The sequence below is a fragment of the Larus michahellis genome, chromosome 1 (genome assembly GCF_964199755.1).
Source record: "Larus michahellis chromosome 1, bLarMic1.1, whole genome shotgun sequence".
NCBI classification, from domain to species: domain Eukaryota; kingdom Metazoa; phylum Chordata; class Aves; order Charadriiformes; family Laridae; genus Larus; species Larus michahellis.
The window spans coordinates 163,838,798-163,860,045 of record NC_133896.1 but is presented as its reverse complement, the minus strand read 5'-3'; the positions used below and the strand labels follow the sequence as shown (position 1 = coordinate 163,860,045).

Sequence of the window (21,248 nt, the reverse complement as noted above, 5' to 3'; positions counted from 1 at the left end):
TAATACAGCCCGTTCTTACATGCAACAGTATTGATTCATATTAGATTGCAGCTTAAGGCAGATTTTTCTCTTAGCTGTTCTAGAATGTGATTTAGTATTTAATTAATACTGCTTCCATCAAGCTAGCTATGTCACGGGAGCAACACATTTCCTAAACATTGTTGTAAATGGGTTATATTTTCACTTCGCTTTATTCGAGTCCTCTATTTAACGATTATCAAGCCTTAAATGAAAACCAGAAAGCAACAAACGTCTTGTTCTCCCTCTGCATTTCTCCCCATGCTCTGCCTGCACAGCCGCACGTGTGCCGCTGCCGTTCTTACCCTGTTCCCGGTCAGCCTCCCTCACTGCCAAATCGCGGGCCACCCTGGGATCCCATATCGGTGGCAGCGGGACATTGAAAGGGCGCTCAGCACTTCACAGAGGCGCCCTGCGCAACGCTGGGGCCAGGCCTTCAATTCTGAATTCTTCAGGGAAGGGATTGCATCTTTGTTTTTTGGGTTTTTTTTCAATAATGCATCAAAGTATTGTCAGAATTACAAGTAAGATTATTTTTTTTTTCTACTGAACTTTGGCATGTCCTGATGCACAGTGTTTTACCTTCAAAATCCTACCTGAGCGACACGTGTGGATTAAAGCATCCACAGGAATAAGTCAGGTTTAGCCCTGTTTAAGACAAGTGTCTTCTGTTTAAGAATTAACTGTCATTCGTAGTTAATTATTTTAAACTTGTCACCATGGTAGCAACGCAAAATCGCTAGAAAATACAACGTGACTTCTGAAACCTGCCCTGGCTCTCGGATCGCCACGGCTGAGGCACACTGGCTAGCTGTGCATCCGCTCAGGCAAATTCCCTGTATACTCAGGTGGGCTTTACCTGGGCGTCAGAGCCGATTTGGGCAATATTGTCGCACCAGCCACTTGCTTTTCCAGCCTTCATCCCGGTGCCTGGCTCTAAGCGCCGGCCCAGCCTATCTTGAGCACCGGAGACCTGACGGAGAGGTGCAGCAGCACCACCTCAACACCCGCACCTGAGTCAGGAAAACCCCCCTCCACCCCCTCCCCTTGACAAAGACAATGCTTCTGCCTTTGCCCTCCATCCGCAGTTTTGCCCCACTCCTGTGGCACAGCCCTGGCGCCAGAGGGTGATGCTGGATGCGGGAGGCATCACCCCCGGCTGGCACACACGGCCTCCCTGCCCTTGGCCCTCGATGCCTGCCAGCTAGAGAGGCTGAAACAGGCAGGCTGCACACTGGGCTTCTCTTTTCCCTCTCTTTTTGCCTCCCCTTACTCGGCACCCGCTGCATTTCTTTAAATGCATTTGCCCCGTCTCGGTTAGTTTGTCTCCTCGTGCAGGATTCCTGTGGGAGCCGATGTTTCTTGCCAAACGGATGTGTTTGTAAAGGAAAAGACAAGCCAACTACAGTTTCCAGAGGTCCACTCAGGAAGTTTATATTCTCTCTTTTCCAGGGAGCGTTTACTTTCCACGGGAGCATGATCGACATGCCATTACTGAAGCAGGCACAGAACATTGTTACGCTTGCCACAGCCATCAAGAAAAAATGAGCTGGTAAATGAAGCTCTCGCCATGGGGCCCCCGTAGCTGTTTTAAAAGATGACTATAATACTTGGAGGAAAAAAATAAAAAATTAAAGACGTCAAGCTTAAGCAGAAATTCATTTCCATTTTGCAGATCTGTCATAGTTTGCTTGCCAGAATTGCTAATTACTAAAACTAATCCCAACTCAAACCACTGCTCGCTCCTGCACAGCCCATGTACCGCTCACAGCCTGCAACAGAGTTACATCACCGACTGTGTGACATCACGATAATTACTACGAATGCGGGATTATGACATCACTGAAGGAGAAAGGCAAAACCAAAACGTAAAGTGTGAGCTCTGTTAAAGGAGCAGATGAAAACGGGGTCAATCGCTTCTATTTCTTTCTACGCATCTTCCCACTGCGGTGCACAACTCCCATCAGAAAGGGCAAAGCCTCGAATAATTATGCACCGGTTGAAATAATTGCAATGAAAATCATTACCCCGTGCGGGCTTCGCATTTTCCCCCACCACCCCCTTCTGTAAATGTGCAACAGCCATTAAAAATATTGCTCCGACAATGCGGGACTCTTGACTTTCTTCTCTGTTTTTTTAAAGCGGTCGCTATTGAGAGCGTTTCCTCCTGGAAGCGTCCAGCCCGAGAAGGGTTGGACGGCAATAAACTTGTAGTTTTCGGAGACACAATGCAGCAGAACTTGTGCATATGGTCTCGAGTCAGATTTACATCACATTAGGGATACGGCTACAGGTCATGTGGGCCGTGTGGTTAACGGGCTTAGTAAAGCTGTTTTGAAGAGGTTAACCCAGCTTGTAGTAAGGGTAAATAAACATAACAACCAGGCATTGTCCTCTATTCAGCATGTACTCTTATATGGAGGGCTAAAGGGTATTGAAGCTGCAGAGGATCAACTTGTGGTTGCCAGAGGACTCCAATGAAGTTTGAAACACCAACAATCAGAGATTTTGTTTCTGTTCCTCATTAAATCATGAGCTTTTGTGCTCAGACTATGAACGACTGTTCTTTAAGAAATTAACAGAATGGGAAGTTTTAAACTATGCACCAACCTTTTCATGACCTACACAGCAGCAATGCTGCTGCACTTAGGCAAACACCGCGGGGAAGGCTGTTCTGTTTATTTAAATTCGTAAATAGAAAACAGTTGTTTTTTGAGGTTTTTTTTAGGTTTTGGGTTGGGTTTTGGGTTGTTTTTGTTTTTTTTTTTTTATACCACCTCCATGGCCATTTTATAGGGAAAAAAAGAAAAAAAAATAATAAGAAAAAAAAAATAACGCGACCGACCCGTTGGGAAAGGGAGAGGGGGGACGGGAGGGGGGGGGTCGGGATGAGAGGCTGCACCCCCCTTTCCCCGGTGTGTGTGTGTTCCCACCACCACCCCCCCCGCCTGGGGGGACGGACCAGCGGCAGACCGCCCCCCCTTTCCGCGGAATTTGGGGATGAGCATCGCGGCTCGGCACCCCCCCACACCCCCCCTCCTACCGGGGCGATCCCTTACAGCGCGGGGACCTCCAGGCTAATCTGATTAATTAAAGACTACCTGTTTATATTGCGCCTCGCAGTTCACCCACACACCCACCCCTTCTATCCCACCCCCCCTCCCCCCCCCCCCGTTATTAATTCTTGGCTGACTTAAATTATGGGTAACGCTATTAAAACGTTATCAGAACTAATGAGAAACAATTACTTAGAAGATGAGCTGGGACGAGCCGGGGCTGGGCACAACGCGTCGTTATCCCCGCAAGATTACGTTAATAAATCATCAGGTGCAAGACGGCGGCGAGGCCTGGCGCGGGGAACGGCAAATGAGATTTATGAGCTATAAGGGTTTGGGTTGGTGGGTTTTGGTGTTTTGGGGTTTTTTTTGGTTTTTTTTTTCCCGCTTTTTTGCATAATTTTTTCATTAATCTCAATAGGACCCGTGTGGCGTAGATTGTTTTATTCCCTTCATACCGCGCCGGGTGAGCGAAGGCGGGGGTGGGGGGAGAAGAAGATTTCAAAAAAATAATGTCTTTATTGTTTTACTGAAGTCTTAATGACAACGTGTGACAAGCCCGCGGGAGCTGCGCGGCCGCGGAGGGCAGCGGGGGGTGGTGGCGGAGGCGCACCCCAACCCGACACCCCCCCATCCTCCCCGCCTCCGCTCCCTCCTCCAAAGAAATCCAAGGAATAATACTCAGGTCTCCGGAGGTGTTTACGCGCAACCTCTCGCTTCCGCAGCTGACCGCTTAAGTAACTTCACTCCGCGACTCGGGCGCGGGGAAATCAAATATGCAAATGAAATGCCGCCTATCGTCGGATTTCTCCTTAAATTTCCCTGACACCCACCCCCACCCCGGCGGAAACTCCCGCTTCCATTTAACGGTTTTAACGATTTTCGCTTTATAAGAAATAAAATCCGATTTATTTGGGATTGGGTTGGTTTGGGTTTTTTTTTTCGTTTACTTTAGGAAGCTTTCCGTGTTTTTCCGGCTTTATTCTTCTCCTCTTTCTTTCTTTTTCTTCCTCTCTTTTTCGTTCCCGCCTGGTGCTAGGCAAGCAATTGATGAAACAAAACAGATTATAAGATTAGCGGCAGGATTTTGTGCATATTAATGATAGGGAAGGGCACCGAATGGGTTTGTAATTGCAGATCTTGCGCTTGGGATTGGGAACTGTAGCCCTGCTACAGCAAAGACCCCCCTGTGAGGTTTTCACATTGGAACTTAGGCGAAAAGTGAAAAAGTAATTACCAGAGCACAACATTGAAATGTTAAAGCACTTATTCTTTCTTTCAGCGTTCTGTTTTAAAGGGGGAAAACGGGCAAAATGGAAAATAAATTACTTTCAAATAAGTAGGTTAGCACCTGAATGCTGGTGCGCATTTTCTCTTCTTTTTTTTTTTTTTTCCTCCCCTCTCTTTTTTTTTTTTTTTTCCCTTCAAATTCTAGCAATTATTTAGCAGGGCATTTGCTTCTGAACGTACCATCCAAGCAGCAGAAACGGGGGAAGGGAGGGCAGGGAGACCTCGGGAACACGGGGGCACTCCGCCTGGGAGGTTTGAAGCAAATATCGCCGGGAAAGCTGTTCAAAGCTGCAGTTCGAAATTTAGAGGGATGATTTTGTTGTTGTTGTCTTTTTTTTTTTCTTTTCCTTTTCACTTGGTTTTGTTTTGAACTCGGGGCTTGAAAGGGAAAGACTGTTTTGGTTTCCTCTTCGACACAAGCATCAAACGGTATTTTAGCAAGGGATGCGTTTCACAACCACAAAATCCCTTGCAGGAACGGCGTGTTCCCTGGAATATCGAGAAGTAACCTCACACTGAATTTTAACTTTTATTAAAAGCCCCTCCTTGTTTCTTGGGCTGCTTCAGTCCTCCTCCTCCGAGCTTCCTCTTCCTAAAATCTGGATTTTTTGCGTTTAAAACACAGTGCTCCTTTACTGCCTTTTCTAATCGTTCTCTCCTGTGATTAACAGCAAAAGATGGCTTAGGTTTAATGGCACCTCCTCGCGCGTATTGTTTTAATTCTGCTTTCAACGGAAAATAAATGTATCTGGTGGAAATTAGGCTTTGAAAACTTTTTTTTTACGAGCCAATAAAACGGAGTATCTGCTCCTCAGGCAGTAATTCCTGATTTCGAATCGGGGCGGGGGGGGGGGGGGGGGGGGAAGAAAAAAAGGAAAAAAAAAAAAAAAGCACACCCAACTTTGAGCGCATTTCGTCCATCCCATGGCTCCCACCCTCCCTTCTCCCACCTTCGCCTCCCTCAGGTTGAGAGCATGGCAAAGCTCCGAGGCATGGCTATTTTTTAGCTACTGTTTTAGAGAAGAAAATTGGGGAAGGGGAGGGGAATAAAAGCCCGCGAAGGCAGTATATTATTTTCCATTTTTCCCGGTGCCCCGGGAAAACCGCGGCCCCCCCCGGGGGAGCCGGGGCGGAGGGGAGCCGTGGGACGGGGCGGGCAGGGCTGCGGGTCGTTTTGGGGTGCTGGTATTTGGGTATCTGCACGAGCTGCCGCGATGACGGGAGGGGGGTGTCGTCGTCCCCCCCCCGGCTCTGTCCGTTCCCCACCCCCTCCCCCAGGGTCGAGAAGCTGCCAGCAGCTCCCGGGGCGGCGGGAGGGAACTCCCGCACCGCACCGCACCGCACCGCACCGCCGCGGGGCCGCTGGGACGCGGCTGCCGGGACCGGGTGGGTGGGTGGATGGATGGATGGATGGATGGATGGATGGATGGATGGATAGGGGACAGCCTCTGGTCCCGCGGGAACCGGAACAGCCCTGTGCCTTCCTGGGCTGCTGCCGGGAGCCCTGGACACCGCAGAAAAAGGGAAGTGGGGAAGAGAATGGAGGAAGGGAGATGAGGAAAGGAGGAAGGGGTGCCTCAATCACACCCACTACACCGCCACCAGAATGGTCTCCTCCAGCCGCCCCCATGCATCCCTTCAGTGGGGACCAGGGTGCCTGTGGAAAGGCCACCTGCAGAGAGGTACACGCACACCAGCCTGGCACCAGTGGTCCTTGCAAGGGCCAGCAAAGAAATTAATGCCCTCCACCTCCTCTACCCCTTCCTTCCCCTTCACAGTCCCCACTGGGTCTCCTTGTCCCCTCGGTTCACCCCAGGCCTGCCTTTGCCCCTCAGCAGTGGATGTCTCTGGGAAGAGGAGGGGGACTTTCCTCCCCACGTCCGGGGATGCAGGGGAATGGGATGCAGAGCAGAAATGTCCTGCATGTGCCCATACAGCAAGCAGGGGAGAGATCAGATACCCTCACTACGTTTGGGGCTATTGCTTCCCAAATTAAGTCTGAAGCTCACAAACCTGTGATAGCAAAGCCAATACCTTAAGGTGCTGCTCAGAATGATGCCTTTCGAAACACAGAGGGCCTGGAGCTGCCCGCTGGCATCGTTTGAAGCTGATCATCCTGGTGAGAATAAGGAGTGCTAAATGCCTGTGCTACCTTCTTGGGCCTCTGTAATTTAAAGTGTGGCTCCACGTAGCTTTGGGTCCTATGCTTATAATTTTATTCCCATTCCTGCTAGCCCTGCTAATGTTATTAAGGTTGTGATATCAAGCACACGCATCAGTTAGGAATTTTCCAAAGTGAAGCCTGCTGAAGGTAAAAACCTTGTCCCCGTGTGAGACATGCCTGCAATAGCCTAGAATTTACAGGAGACACGTTCACGCTACTGGGAAGATGTGGTCTAGGCTTCCTGTTACCTAACTTCATTCCTGGCTTGCTTTTGCAGTAGCCCCTAATATACAGCAGTGTTTGTGCAGGTCTGGTACCCTATGGGATGCCACTGGCAACGCTTCATATTAACTCCGCAAGTCCTGTCCTATGTAAAAATGCCCCTCAGAGACAGTTGATAGCCCGTGTATCGCTGCAAATCTGACCGTCGCTGACAGCCCTGCCTCCGGTTTTGTCACCAAGAGGCCTGTGGTTGGATAATACGGAATCAAATACGTGTGATTGAGGGGGAAACCAGTGGCAGAGGATGTGCAAGGGCTGTCCAGTCACATCGTTGGCATTGCTGTGTGGGAGGTGTGAGAACAAGATCACTTCCACCCTCTTCAATCGTCAGAGCTTGGGCTGTCAGTGAAGGGTTTGTGTTTTATTTTAGAGTGTGAGAAGGTCTCACAAGTCCGTGGGACTTGGTCAGAGTGCAGAGAAGAGCTGTGGTCCCTGCCCACAAGATGCCCCAGAAGGAGTTCCCCCGGCAGAGGCTGCCCACCCCTGCCTGCCCCCCACGGCGGTGCTGTGCCTCCGCCTCCGCACTCCTGTGCCCGCTGGGGTACGAGCAAAAGCCAACCTGCCCGTTTGAAAGCATTCAGGCACTTCCAGCTCCACATCACAACGCTCTACTCGGAGACATAGTAGGTAGAGACCTCTATGGCTTTCTTTACATTTGATTTAAAAAAAAACCCAAAACACAACACACTTCCCACTGAAATAAAAAAGCCAGTCCCGCACTAATGGTGTCGTGGTTTGGTCCAAACCAGGACAAACGGCAAAATCTCTACTGGTGCAGTTCAAAGATTTTGCAAGGTGAAGTTCTAAAATTTTACAAAATCCAGAGGGGAACCAGATTAACTGACTTCACCATGCGGACGAATGCGAGTTGGTTGCATATTAAGGATATGGCAAATTTACAGAAAAAGGTGCACAGTGCGTTCAGTAATAAATGTAAATCCATCTCTACATTGTAGCTGTATTAGGCAATTCTTTCTTTAACATTTAACGAGCGTTTGTTAAAGGGGTAGGTGAGGGTGCAAATTTGCTGTCAGAGCCCAGGGAAATGAGTCTTGTCTTTGTGCCCAGGTTTTCCTGAGGCACGCACATTCCCGCGTACAGGCAGACAGAGAAAACTGGAAGGCTGTCCCGCTTCACGTGGAGGGGAGACGTAAAGAGCCGTGCTCAGTTCCTGGCCTCACTCCCCCCTAACTGACATCAGTTTGTGTCAAGTTTACCAAAAAACCCTGCTGCTGTAACACTCCATTTGAGAGGCGGGGGGGAAAGGATAATAAACTTTTTTTTAATTGCTTCCCTGGCTATAAATTAGCGTGCATTGGGCTAAATTTTTTTTTTTTTCCTCCGTGAACAAAAGCACAATTGACGGCGAGGCTTAGGGAAAGTGGGGAGGGAGCTCTGAGCCCCAAGGCTCCCCTGCGTATTGAACCTGAGCAGGGGGAGGCCTTGTCTGTGCCCAGAAGTTGAAGGGCACTGAGAACTACAACAAAACAATAGGGATTTTTATGTTTCGCTGACTGTTTTTGCAGCTGCATCTTCCCCCCCCCCGCCTCCTCCTCCTCCTTTTCCCCCCATTATTTCATGTGAGAACCAAGTATGAAAATAGAAGCCATGGCTCTCCCTCCTGCCACAGCCACCGTGGATAAAACCGGGACAGAAATCACCAGGGATCTGAGGTTAGTTATGGGCAAAAGCAGAAATTGCTTTGTGCTTCTACACCATATTTCATTTCTATTATCACAGACATAAAGACAGGGCCCAAGCATTGTGGGTTCAACATGATCATCTTTGCATCCCCAGGGCTCCTGATGGCATTCGAGGAGAAGCTGGCAGAACCCACCAACTTCTGCCTTTGCAGTTCCCTCTGCGTGCACACCTCCCATTCAGCTCCGGAATATCTGATAAACCACCTCTTCCCACGCTAAAAGCTCATATAAGGTGATTTTTCTCTGGAGGTGTCTGTGGAAGCCCTCACGCTACTTCTCCTCTGGCACATCCAGTTACCGACCTGAACAAAGAGCGGACTGCAAGAAGCAGGTGGGCACGGACCACAAGTTGCAGAGCAAACGTTAACAAAGAGGTGACCTAAGGGGTGGGGGAATACTGGTAGAGAGTGGCTGAGAAATTGCCGAGGGACGGGGACGGAGGGGACAGACACATGCCTGTCCTTTCATACTCTGTGGTGGAGTCATCCCTTGTTCTCCACGTCCATAAGGCAGAAGGACAGGCAGAAATCAGTTTAATTTGCAGCAAAGTTAAGTGTGAACATCCAACTGTTTGTAAAACAAAAAACCTCTCTAATTGAAGACTTAGTTGCACAATGAGGTCAGTCACTGAAGGAGAGGGAAGGGGTTCCTTTGGAGCAGGCTAGGTTAGCATCTGCTGCAGGGCCTTCAGGAGGGCCTGGACTAGATGATCCGTGAGGCCTTTCCTAGTCTTTTTTTTGATGCTATAAAATGTACAGAGATGCAACAAAAAAAGAGGGGGAAAGAGGAACCTTAGAAAATGAACAAGAGAAGAACAGGGAACTTGCTTTCCTACCCCTATATTTTGTCAAGCTGTGCTTGCACCTCAGTCTCCTGCCTAGACATCTACACCGATGGACTGTTTCCCCCCTTGAAAAATACTTTTTTCTTTCTTTGGTGACGAAAGGCCTACAACACTGCTGTTTAGAGAGATGAAGAAGTCTCTATTTTCACGTGGAGCCTCCCTGACTTCAGTATTCTTCCGATCAGAGGTGCGCCTTCGCCTCAGGGAGCAGGATGTGGTGGGCTGGAAAACCCAGGGTAGGGGTCTTCTGAAGAGGCTGCCTCATCCACCGCTCGTGGAGATGGTCTGTGTCTTGAGAACTTTTCCCTTACCATTTGTAAGGAGCCGTGAGTGTGTCAAACCTGCCTCCAACCAGAAATCCCAGTAGCTGCTGAAGCCGTGACTGGGCAGCTGCGACTCCCGAGATGCGTTTCCCGACAGGTGCTGATCTCATTTCATGTATCAGCGGCGAATCCAGAGCACCACCTCTTTCACGTTAAACACACTCCTCCTGCTGCCATTCAGGTTCTGACAATGTTTGTATCCTTTAAAACTTTTTTTTCTTTTTCAAGTTTGTATCTTACTTAAAAATAAATTCATTTACCCCAGATGCAATATCACTTCCAAGAAGCAAATCATTCTTTTCTCATTGCATTATAGAGCGGAGCATTTGCAAAGATCATTAAAACTCTCGCTTTTGAATCAATTTCAGGCTAGCGTCCTGTTATCCGAGGCTGTCGGTGATTTTTCTGGTATTATTTTGCGTGATTTTTAAATTGGTGTATTCTCTGCTGTTCCTATTAGAATTGTATAAAACATCTTGTTTGCAGAGCTGTGAAATGCAACAGCTCGGTTTTGAATTGAAATTGAAATGGCAAGGCATTGTCCAAATTGAAATTTGTTTCCTCCAAAACAGTGTCCTGAACATCCAGGTGGTAATAAACATTTTTCAACCACGTACAAACTGTGAATTGTATTTGAAATTAAATCTCCGCATTAAAATCTGCATTGCTGAACCTCCCGCTGGCAGCCACCGTTCCCCTGAAAAGTGACATCTTCCCTGGCACTGATGGGGCGGGAGTTCTCGCACGGATATTACCAAATTATTTCCTATCGCTCTTCGGATATCGGGAGTCTATAGCAACGTATACCTAGAAAGTACAAAGGATGCGAGGTGTGTGAGGAACACGGGAGGGGGCCGCCTCGGGTTTAGCAGGGAAAGGTGTTTTTTTTGTCCTGACACACGAGGGTGGAAACCGTTTTACAAACCTCTATTAAAGCAGCATATTGCTGATGTCACAAATTATGTCATTTTTCAGCAAGCTGTTAGGTAGCAGCAGGATGCTTAGAGGTCCCAATCTGAGTTCACAGCTTGAGGCCTCATCATCCATTGAAGTCAAGGAAATACTCCAGTCCCCTGGCCCTCTGTTTACAAATAATATATCAAGAATCAGGATGCCCACAAATGAACTTTCAGGCACTGAGCTAAAGGAAATATGTTTGTGTGTATATATTTTTATGCATTTACATACACACTAACTGCGCATTCGTCTGTAGGTATATGTGCATGCGTGCATTTGTGTGCAGTGCGACTGAATTCTGCAGTTTGCCGTTAGATTTTCTTTAAAAAAGCATTGTTCTTTATTCCTTGATACACAGAACTGATTCTTCATGGCCAATTTCGCACACAGAACCCCCACCAAAGTCAGAGATATCCGCATCAGAAAGGGGTACAAAGTACCCCCATTAATTTCTCCTTTTTAAAATAGTGAGGTTTTTTTTAATATCTAGGGTTTATATAATATAAAAGAGCTCTGATTTTAAAAAGACGTACATAAGAAGAGATTTATCTATAATGGAGTTGAACGGATTGTGCGAAATAAAATAGCCAGAATGTCTAAACACATACTAATTAGTACAGCAGAACAGCTCATTGGAGGCTCCCTTCATCTTCTGGATGGACCATATTTCCACATAGATTTGTATTTCCCCCCCCCAGAGTGGAATATGCCATCAAGTTCTGACAACACACCTACATCTGGGAGACAACAGCCCACGTTAGAAGACAGAAAAGACGTGGTTATGTGGCCCGAGGTTGTGAAACAACCCAAGAGGAGGAATTGAATTCAAAGCTCCCGGCGCCAAACTCATCGGTGGATGCTTTTACCCTCCCCATGCGTTAGTGGGAGCCAAAGACGGAGCGTCAAGGCACAGCTTTGAATTGCCTGACTTTTGCCAGGGCGTTAACATCACTCCTTAACAGATCGAGGGTACTGGCAGGGAGACGGATTAGACAGCCAAACAAGGCATTTTTATCCCTGCGCTCTCTCCCTAAACCGATTCCAATATTTTCCTACTTACTTACCAACGTGGTTGGCTGTAACTTCCTCTACTGGAAATGATATTAACAGGGCTGGATTGACTTCTCCTCTACAAGCGTATCCCCGATTTAATTACCGCTGCAGCTATTCCCCCACTATCTGCGCAATAAATGCTGTTGCTTACAGAAACATGATTACAGGATTAGAGTTATTGGGCCCTCGCCCAGACGAACGCGGTGACATAGCATAGCAGTGGCACCTCTGAGAGCTACACTGACCTCAGGCATCTCTACATCAAAGGCCACGGCCACAATCTGAGCTTCATTAGCTTTCAAGGCTGAAGTTACAGGAGCACTACTTCCTCAGCCGCTAATGGGAAACACTCTCCTCCATTTGCCGTTGAGGTGTTAAAAGTTCCTCTTAACGTCAGTTACTGAGCTACAGCTTCACCGGTATCCCAGTAAAATAAAAATGACTTGGGGACTAGGAGCTGAGTTCAAACCAAAAGGCTGCAATGGGCACCCCTGACTCAAGCGAAGGGCGGTCGCCGGCGCAGGGATGCTTCGGAAGCAGGGGCTGACGGAGGAGGCGCACCCCGAATCCCAGGCTGGGAGCTCTGGGGAAATTCCCACAGCTCCCGAAGGGTTTCATATGGTTGTAACCAACTGTTTAATGACTGAGGTACCTGAAGGTCGCTCTGGTTTTCATTTGTGGGATGTGATGCAGATGATTACGTGAAGGGGGGGGACCTCGGCAGCTAGCTGCACCTCGGAGCACGGGCATCACCGGGGCTGCGCTCACCGTGGGGAATCTGCGAATTGTGGGGATCACTTCCCTTAGTCCCCCCAGTTGATCTGCACCTAGAGGAGGTGCAGGGGAGGAGAGTTGGGAGGTAACATTTAATCCCACAGAGAGAAAAGCTAGTCAGAGAGAGAAACACGAGGTGGCAAAGCATTAGGTAGGATCAAATTGACTTTTTGCTTCTAGCACACATTTCCTGTGTGAAAATCTCTCTTAAACTCGGTGTACCTCAGTTCCTCTTTATGCAGCTGGAACAGTAGTATTTCCTCGGTCCTGTCTGTTTAGACGGTGCATTCTGGGACACAGGCCACCTCCTACCGTGTTTGCGCAGTCCTAAGCATGGTCATTTGGGGCTTGCAGTCATTACCCTAATTGAATAGTAATATGCGAAGGATGAGGCTACATTATCGACTTGCACAAAGAAACCAGCTAAGTGGCTAGGCGGTGTGGAAGAAGCCCCAAAGTTTCCTGACTCTCTATGCAGAAAGCGGGAAGAAATACTTGTCCCGTGAAAATACTTGAGAATGGTAGGAGATAGTCCACCACGGTGTGCACAGAGAACCAGGACCTGGCTTTACATGAGAATGAAATGGCTGAAATACGTCATTTGTATTAAAAGACCTCAATAAGACTTAAAAAAAAAAAAAGTCTTCTCTAGCCTTCTCTGGTGCTTTGCCTATGGGATTGTCATTTCTGTTTTTTAAGATGATGCTGAAGGAAGTGGCTTGCCCATGAGCCTCCAGGCTGGGCCGGCTGGCTAAGGTGGGCTGGTCAGGTGCTGCCAGGGATAAGGCTGAGGAATTACAAGGGTGACCTCTGGAGCTAAGCTGCTCCTTCTCTTCAGGAGGTAGGAGGCTTCCCCAGGTCTGAGGAGCTCCTTGCGGCTGGAAGATTTAGTGGGCTCGGATATTAGTGGGATCACATGTCGTCTCCGGAGTTTTCTCCAGCTTGCCTGTTTGAAAAAGCTCAGAAGCTCGCTTCAGCTGGCAAGTTTAACTTAATCTCTTGGGTTTGTTCTGCTCTGAGCAGCCTGTTCTTGTTGTCAGAGCTGATTTCGGTTTCCCGAGCTTTAGGCTGGGTTAGGAACTAAGGCAAGATTAGAAATCAGAGTAAGAAGAATTCGGCTGATTTTCAGCTAAGCACCTTTTCACCACAAGCAGAGACTTACAAAAAGGCATTTATTTCCTAGGAAATTGCCGCTGGATTTCCTTTTAAATTAAATTACCGTCATTCAAAGAAGTAGGAAATTCCTCCATATGTGTACGTTTTTCACGAATTACTGATTCTTTCCAGGCTTTCCCTTTGCCACATGCCCAGGGCTGTGACCCCCTGGCTCAGGCACCGCAACAGCTCTCTGACCAGCCGTGGTTTAAGTACCGCAGCAGCCACGGCCGCTCCAGCAGAAATCCAAGCCCTTTCGCTTTGCAAACTCGGGAAGTATGTGATGCTAATTAGAAACGCTCGCTCCCCTTACGAAGATCAGGGCTGGTGTGTAGGCATAGGTGGACCCAGGGAGGGTAAAGAGGGCTTTTCTCCCTGTCAGGACCAGCAGCTGCCGCCCTTACTGTCATTTCACGTGACACAGATGCAGCTCCGCAGTCATTTTCATTATTTTCGTTATTTTCTCGTCTGTCTTTCCCTTTGGGCCAGGGCAGCACGTGAAGCGCAGTGGGGCAAGGGGACACGAGGAGAGATGACAGTGTTGCAGTGGTCCATGTGAGACCATTGCTCTTTAGAGCGGGCACATTCTTTAGAGGGGATGTACACACCAGTCTTTGGCGTGACTCTCCCATTGCCACCAAGGATTATCGCTGTACCAATTTCAAGGTGCTCAGGGTTCTGTGCGGGGGGGTCTAATCCAAAGCCCAGAAAGGTTGACAGGAATTTCAGATTGAGGGGAGCCCAGAAAATACAAAGTTTAAAAGATTCAGAAATGTGCATTTCTAAGGTTCTCTTTAAATAATAAAATAAAATGGTGGGGGGGAGGCAGCGGGGGAACAGCTTCTCTCTTCCTCCTGCTTGCCAGCATGCTTTGACGGAAAACAGGGAGGTGATCTCGGGAACACTCGTTCCAGCCTCCTGTTCATAAGTAGCAGGAAGGCCTGTCAAACCTGTCAAACTCCTTGAGCTCCTGGGGTTTACAGACTCCTCTCAGCTACCCCAAGCAAAACCACAATCCCATAAAGAAGCCTTTTCCGTAAGACCTTCTGCCATTTGCCTGAAGCCAACAAATCACTCATTTTAAAAAAAAAAAAAGAAATCCATTTCTCGTTTGGAAACGTCCCTTCCCCCTGTGCTCGCTCTCTCCTGGTGAAGCCCCGAGCGATGGCCTTGCAGCAGCAGTTTTCTGCAGGAACCTGCCACCACAGGGTATGTCAGAGCCCCAGATCTGCAGTCCGTACAGAGACCAAAGTCTTGCTGGTCCAAGGAGAGTCTGGCTTGGGTAAGGAACTGCAGAAATGACCACCTGGCTCCAGTCAGAGCTCAAGGTCAGTGTAGGATGGCTTGCGTTCATTCCTGTCCCTTGCCTCTTGGTGGACTTTTCTGAGCTACCTGGCTCCAGCTAGCTGCCAAGGTGCACATCCCACACTGAGGGATCTAGAAGAGATGTCCAGGCCGTCTGGTTTTAACCCTTCCTTTCATTCCCTACATTGCCCCATCCTTTCCCTGCAAGCTGCTGTGAAAACAAAGGTTCCTGGATCATCGTCACTAGTCCCAGCCTTTGCCCTCCCGCTGCACCCACTGGCTGCCGGTCTCCAAACTCACCTCCATCCTGGCCCCACCAGCACATGGCTGATGGAAAGCTGTGGTGCCACTCATCCACGACTCCAGTTGCCCACAGCACAAACCTCTGCAGTTCTCGGGACCACTACTAGGTCATGGTGTCTAATACAGTGGCCAAAAAAAAAATGTAGCCCCAAAAGAAGAGGGCAGATGTGAAGCAGCAGCCACTTTTGGAGGCATTATTGGATTTATTTGAATAGAGTTGCAGGGGTCCATTCTGCCCTGAGGGATATGCCGGACCATGGGTTGGTCAGCTATTTTGCAACACCATTTTGGGCTTTTCCCGACTGGCATATGTCTTTGGCAATTATCTGACTACCTACATGTATTCAAATCATATTGTTTGATTTATTGGTGGCAGATCAGAGGACAAGGCACCATCATCTTTCCATGTAATTGCTGAGAGTAACAGAATCATACTCAAAGTCCATCATGGTAGAACCATGGCAACACCGTAATAAATAAAACAGTGATTCCTCAATGAGGGCAAAAAGTGGCAACTTCAAGCTGCAATTTATTCACAATATGGGAGACACGCTCTGGCAAGAGTTAAGCAGTCATCAATACACGTATCATAAGGGCAGAAATATAGCAGAAGCAGAAGTCTGTTGACAACACAGTAAACAACGACATCATGAAGACTGAAGCAGAATTTAAAACATACCCTGAAATACAGGTTTTGGAAGCTGGCACTTAGCCTACGCTATGAGCTCAAATCCTGTTTCATTTTACATCTATTTTAACTTAGCATGCAAAAATCCACCCATGACCACCCGATTCGATGCTTGAAAAACCCAAACCATATTTAAAGTCTAGTTTTCCGAGATGTATTCATGTGAGGCAAAAAGTGGGTTTTTCTGCATCCTTATAAATAGCCAAAGACTATTCAGCAGAGGCCACAATGCTCATACTATGTGAAAAGGGAGGAGTACATGGGTAATGTTAGACTTGTTCTTCTCTGGAGTGCAAAATATGAAAACAAAGTGAAAGGGAGAGAAAAACAATCTGAGGCACTTCCTTAGGACCTAGAGCTACTGACTCCACAAGAATTCCCCTTAACAGACGCAAGCAGAATGGTGACGGAAAATATGAATTAATCTCTAGTTCATTACCCAGGTTCCCATGGATTGGGACTTCTGCATGGCAAAGGGACAGAGTACACACGTTTTAAGATAAGATTCATCCAGAATCGTGGATTTCATCCAGAAGTGGTGCATAGCTCTATATATTAAAGAGCAGATACAACTACTATACTTGGTGATTTTATATGTGTATGTACATGAAAATAGGAATGTAGCAAGAACAACTAACAGGAATATTTAAGATGTACCGACAAAAAATTGTCGCCCGTCTTGAATCTCTTTTCCCTTGTGTTTCACACTATTCTTATTTAAGAACCACCATTGTAGTTTGGGGTGGATAATGGCCACCAAGCCAGGAATCCTGTCTCCAGGCATGGATGTGCTGGATGCCTAACGAGAAGAAGAGCAAGCCAGGCACAGACTGACACCTCCAATGAATTTCTACAGCCCATTGACCTCCTCCGCCTGAGAAGGGCAATGAGATACCTCAGCCCATTGCACTGTCTCAGACCCTTCACTGTCAGTCATCTGTATTTTGTAAGGACCAGGGTCCTTACAAAAAGTGGGCGAAACTAGCAATTAGGACAAACTATCCGTGTATCTGTGACCTGAGCAAATAAGATGAGCAGTCACTCACGCACAATCATGTGGAAGCCTGTGCTTTGGATGTTAAGTCACGTTTTTTAGTATACCCAGCTTGAAAAGGTACAAGGGAAAAGTTGGGAAAGGTTGCATAGTTAAGATAAAATGAGCAATGTCCTCAAAATTGTATTTACGAGAAAAAAAAGTAGCCGGTGCTTTGCCTCACTCAGGTTCTTGCATGAGGTACTAAAGCCAAGGGGTGACACACGAGTGGATCAGGGCGAAGCAGAACAGATCTCAGGACTGTTCACTTTGCCTAGGAAAGAGTTGATAGGATACACAAAACCGATGCACGCTCGAGGCAGCCACATTGGCTCCTGCTCCACTGGAAAGGGAAATGTTTGCCACATGGAAGCAGAAAACATTGGCAGGAAAATAATTTCCAAACTCGAAAAGGAGTATTGCAAGCAGAAAAAAAAAAAAAGGGAGGGAGGAGGGGAAATGACATTCACTTGGACTCTGATTTTACCTTCAGGTGCTGACCCTATGGTTTTGGGTATGTTGGAAAGTAATCAATTTGTGCAAAGACAGAAAGAGAGCTTAAGGGTGGCTTCTGAACTTGAGATAGGAAAAAAGCATGTGCGCCCGTCACCTGTGAGCTGGGATGAGGATGAGCAAGGACTCCTTGGAGGAAGGCAACGCAGCTCTCCCATACCAGTGACCAGCACAGAGACCTGGCTGACATTATAGGTGTATACGGCACACGTGTAGTTATATACATACATACTGGGAAAAGGCAGCGGAAGAAGCCCCAGCTTCTTGCACTCTGCAAACGCTCATCCTTCTACATTTCTCCTGGTTTGAGCTTTATGTCTGCTTAGGACCCAGGAGAAAGACAAAAAAACATATATATATCGAGCCAGTGCCATGAGAGTTGACAAAACCTTACGAGGCATTTTGTCTCATCTACAGCCTTCCACGCCTGTTGCCATTTGCCTTCTGAGCCTAATGGAAACCTGCCCTGGATGGTATGTTCATTGTTATTGTTTCAATTTCCTTGTCTTTTATTTATTTCCCTTGCCTCTCAAGAGCCGTTCAGAGGTCCCGTTGCTTCCCGCTGACCAGGGAAGGCTATGAGAACAAATAGTTAGAGTGGATTAAAATACACACGCTATCACAAGAAAAACAGAGGGAAGGGGGCAGGGGACTTGCTTAGCAAAGGGTGGCGGAAGCCACGGGACAGAGAGCTGCCAGAAATATTGAAGTGGGGTTTTATGTCAAGACTTGTTTTCGACTTGAGCTCTGCAAGGAACAGAACTTCCGAATTCTTCCCGTGGCGGTACTGCAACTTGAACCTGCGTATCTCGAATCGGTTCGATGTTTCTTTTGGACTTTAAATAAAAGTTTGTTTGAAAAAATGCAAATGATAGCTCTTGGCAGCGTGGATTCCTCCTGCCCGTACTGATGGAGGAGCCGGTCGCTGTTGCAGCGGAAGGAGGAGAGCTTGCACGCAGGATGCTTCCCCCTCTGCAGCGAAGGCCCTACGTCGACCATTGTCTTCAAGGAAGACGACATTTTTGCTGAAACGATGGACATCATTAGCCGCCCCCATCTCTAGGGCAAATGAACCCCGTGGTCCATGCTTGACCCAGGCTACGGCAGATTGTATCTGCTGTATTTGGAAATTTTCCTTTCTAGCATCTGTTAAAAAATTATTAGCAGGTGCTGAAAACTGCGGACTCCAACCCAGGGACCTAGAGCCAAAATACCAGAGGGGAAAAAGTCAGTTCTTGACAACCGCCTGACTCCAGGGTTGGACGAGCCAGAGAGACAATCTGCTGCTACGGGAGATGCCAGATCAGAGGAGGGAAGTGGTAGCACCTCATGCAATTAGTCTAATTTTTTATTTTTTTTTTTTTTTGAAGCTACAAGTGGCAAGGGCCAATTCCTTGCCTCTGTGAAGTTACAAGCCCGGTGATCCCCTCTGGTGCCGTTAAAGAGTTAGACCAGCTTGCAGATGAACAGAAAATGTTAGGCTTCCTGTGCACCACCCGGAATAACCGACCAAAGTAGTTTAACATTTGCTGTGTAAATGGCCCGCTGCTATGCACGTATATCCCAGTGAACACAGGAGAATAAATTCTTACATACCAGGTAATTACACACACACTCATGTAAGAAATGAGCTGATATACAATAAATATGCATATAGCTATGCCTATGCCGATTCCAGCCTCCACTCCAGGGTTATTGCATTGCCAATGTGTTGACATAAAAATGCAGTTTTATGGATTACATCTAAATAGAAATGTGTGAAAAGGGATTTTGTTTTGGCTACAGCCCAGTCTCCTAATATAATTATAATTACTATTTTTACTACTACTGCTACTACTACTACCACAGTGAATTGCTAGCCCCCTTAGTTCTACCTATGGTGCAAATAGCAAGAACAAGCCTGACCTAAAAAACAGGAGAGATGAAAGAGGGAGAGAGGCAACGTGATTTCTCCAAGCTGGAGTAACGGGATGGGAGGTGGATGTAGGACTTACATCTTTTAATCCTCGTCCTCGTTGTTGCCTGGGCTCTCTGCGCCATTATTTCATACATGGCTTTCTCAGGGAAGATGGGGGCAGTAAAAGGACTTTTGATTGACGCAATGGGGAGAGCGGCTTTTGTTCTGATTAGGGTGGCCCTGCTTGGTGTTTTGCAACACAGATGGTGGTACCCATCGGTGCGGGTTGTCCTGGGTGTCCAGGGCCGGTGGCCAGTGTCCACGGCCACGGTGGGGACTGTGGCCACTGCTGGACACCTTCCCCAGGATGCAGTGACAGCCATGGAGCAGAGGGCTCAGCTTGCTCGGGACACAGACAAGATGCCGAACGTGTGGAGATGGGAGCTGAGCAAGCATTTCTTTTCCCCTTTCTTTTTTCACCTGCCTGCCTTTATTACCACCACAGCGCAAGTCATTGCGCTCTGCTTCAGCCCAAAAATCAGAAATACGTCTCTCCTGTTCACTCCTTGACAGTTCGTCAATAGAGAAGAGTTTTTAAAAGATCTCACCAAGGACAAAAAAATGCCCTTTCGAGTGACGTTTAGGTGTTTCCCACATTTCTTGTCATTTCGTGCCGGGGTCTGCTGGGTGCTTTGTGAAAAAGCCTCTGAAAGTGCCACTTTCTTTCCGATGCCAATCTTAAACAAGGCAGGTGCGCAGCCCATGCAGCTGGGAAGCATCCCCACCATGGCCATCGCTCCCATACCAGCCGCCCTTGTTCAGAGGTAGCTATTTTCTGCCAGCTCTGGGGCTCGAAAAATGAAATAAAATATAATGAGAGCATCACACCCTCCCCTCGGAAAGAAATATTTTGAGAGGAAAGGGCATAAAACACAATGCGTGCCTACCTGGCAAACGGCAGCGGGCTCAGGAGGACTAGGAAAGCTGTTTGCCAGGAGGCCAAATGGTTGGCCTGCAGCTCCAGGAAAAGAGAGATGTTGTTTGGTGCTTGAAATCGTTTAAAGAAAACAAAGGATGACTGCTACATGCCTGCCCATGATAGTCTGGAGCACTGCGCTGTTGTGGGATATTTATGCCAACCAAATGGCAGCAAAATACCAGCGCGGAGATGGGGGCGAGCCGGTCGTACACAGGCATGCCGGCGGGACCAGCCTCCCACGGCTCGGCACGCACTGAACCCCGAGGAAGGGAGGACATCCTTCTCGTTATCTGCATTTCACAGGTGTTGAAAGGGAGGTTGGGGAGATTTGCCACCAAGGGGGTCTGTCAGAGGTGGGATGGGTGGTTATGGGTCCCAGCTGGTTATGGGTCCCAGCTCACAGCCCCGTGCATAGACTCTGCCTCTTGGAACAGATTTGGGGGGATTTTTTTTATTTCTCTGACACAGGAGAGGAAAAAAAAAAAAACACCTTCCAGCTTCCACTAAGGGAATTATTTCTTGCCGTGTTGATTTGTCTTAAGGGCACTGTTAGGATTAGCCGAGCTAGAAATCCGTATTGTCAATTAAAATTTAATATTCTCCCAAAGAGACCCAAAAGAAGATAGGCTTTCGCAAGCAAGAATAACCAAGTTGGCACAATGGTCATCAGCAACAAGAAGCATCCTTTAGGAAGAAGTCGTTTAAATGATCCTGCTCTGCTTTTGGCCCACGTAGGCACATACATGAAGTGATTTGCACGCATACAAGTGAAAAAAACCACTTTGGTCTACACTACCCCCAAATACCGCTCTCCATTCAGACTTTGTCTTTCCAGCCGTACAGCATCAATCCTGCTCTGAATCCCTTTGACATCAGGAGTGTTAACATGTCCTACCTCATTACTGCCTTTC

General features: G+C 47.7%; 1 protein-coding gene across 2 annotated transcripts in view; it reads left to right on the top strand.

The window, feature by feature from the left end:
• CLYBL (citramalyl-CoA lyase) overlaps positions 1–20,708 on the top strand; it is a 197,536-nt gene extending 176,828 nt beyond the window's left edge. Inside the window, exons 8-9 of one of the 2 annotated variants that reach the window (XM_074562200.1) lie at positions 17,879–17,934; positions 18,832–20,708. In XM_074562200.1, the coding sequence (XP_074418301.1) occupies positions 17,879–17,934; positions 18,832–18,979 (204 nt within the window). In that variant the 3' untranslated portion in view covers positions 18,980–20,708. Of the gene's footprint in view, positions 1–1,470; positions 2,131–17,878; positions 17,935–18,831 lie in introns of those variants that run through there. The other variant, XM_074562209.1, reaches the window with a different exon arrangement.
• The last annotated feature ends 540 nt before the right edge of the window (positions 20,709–21,248 follow it).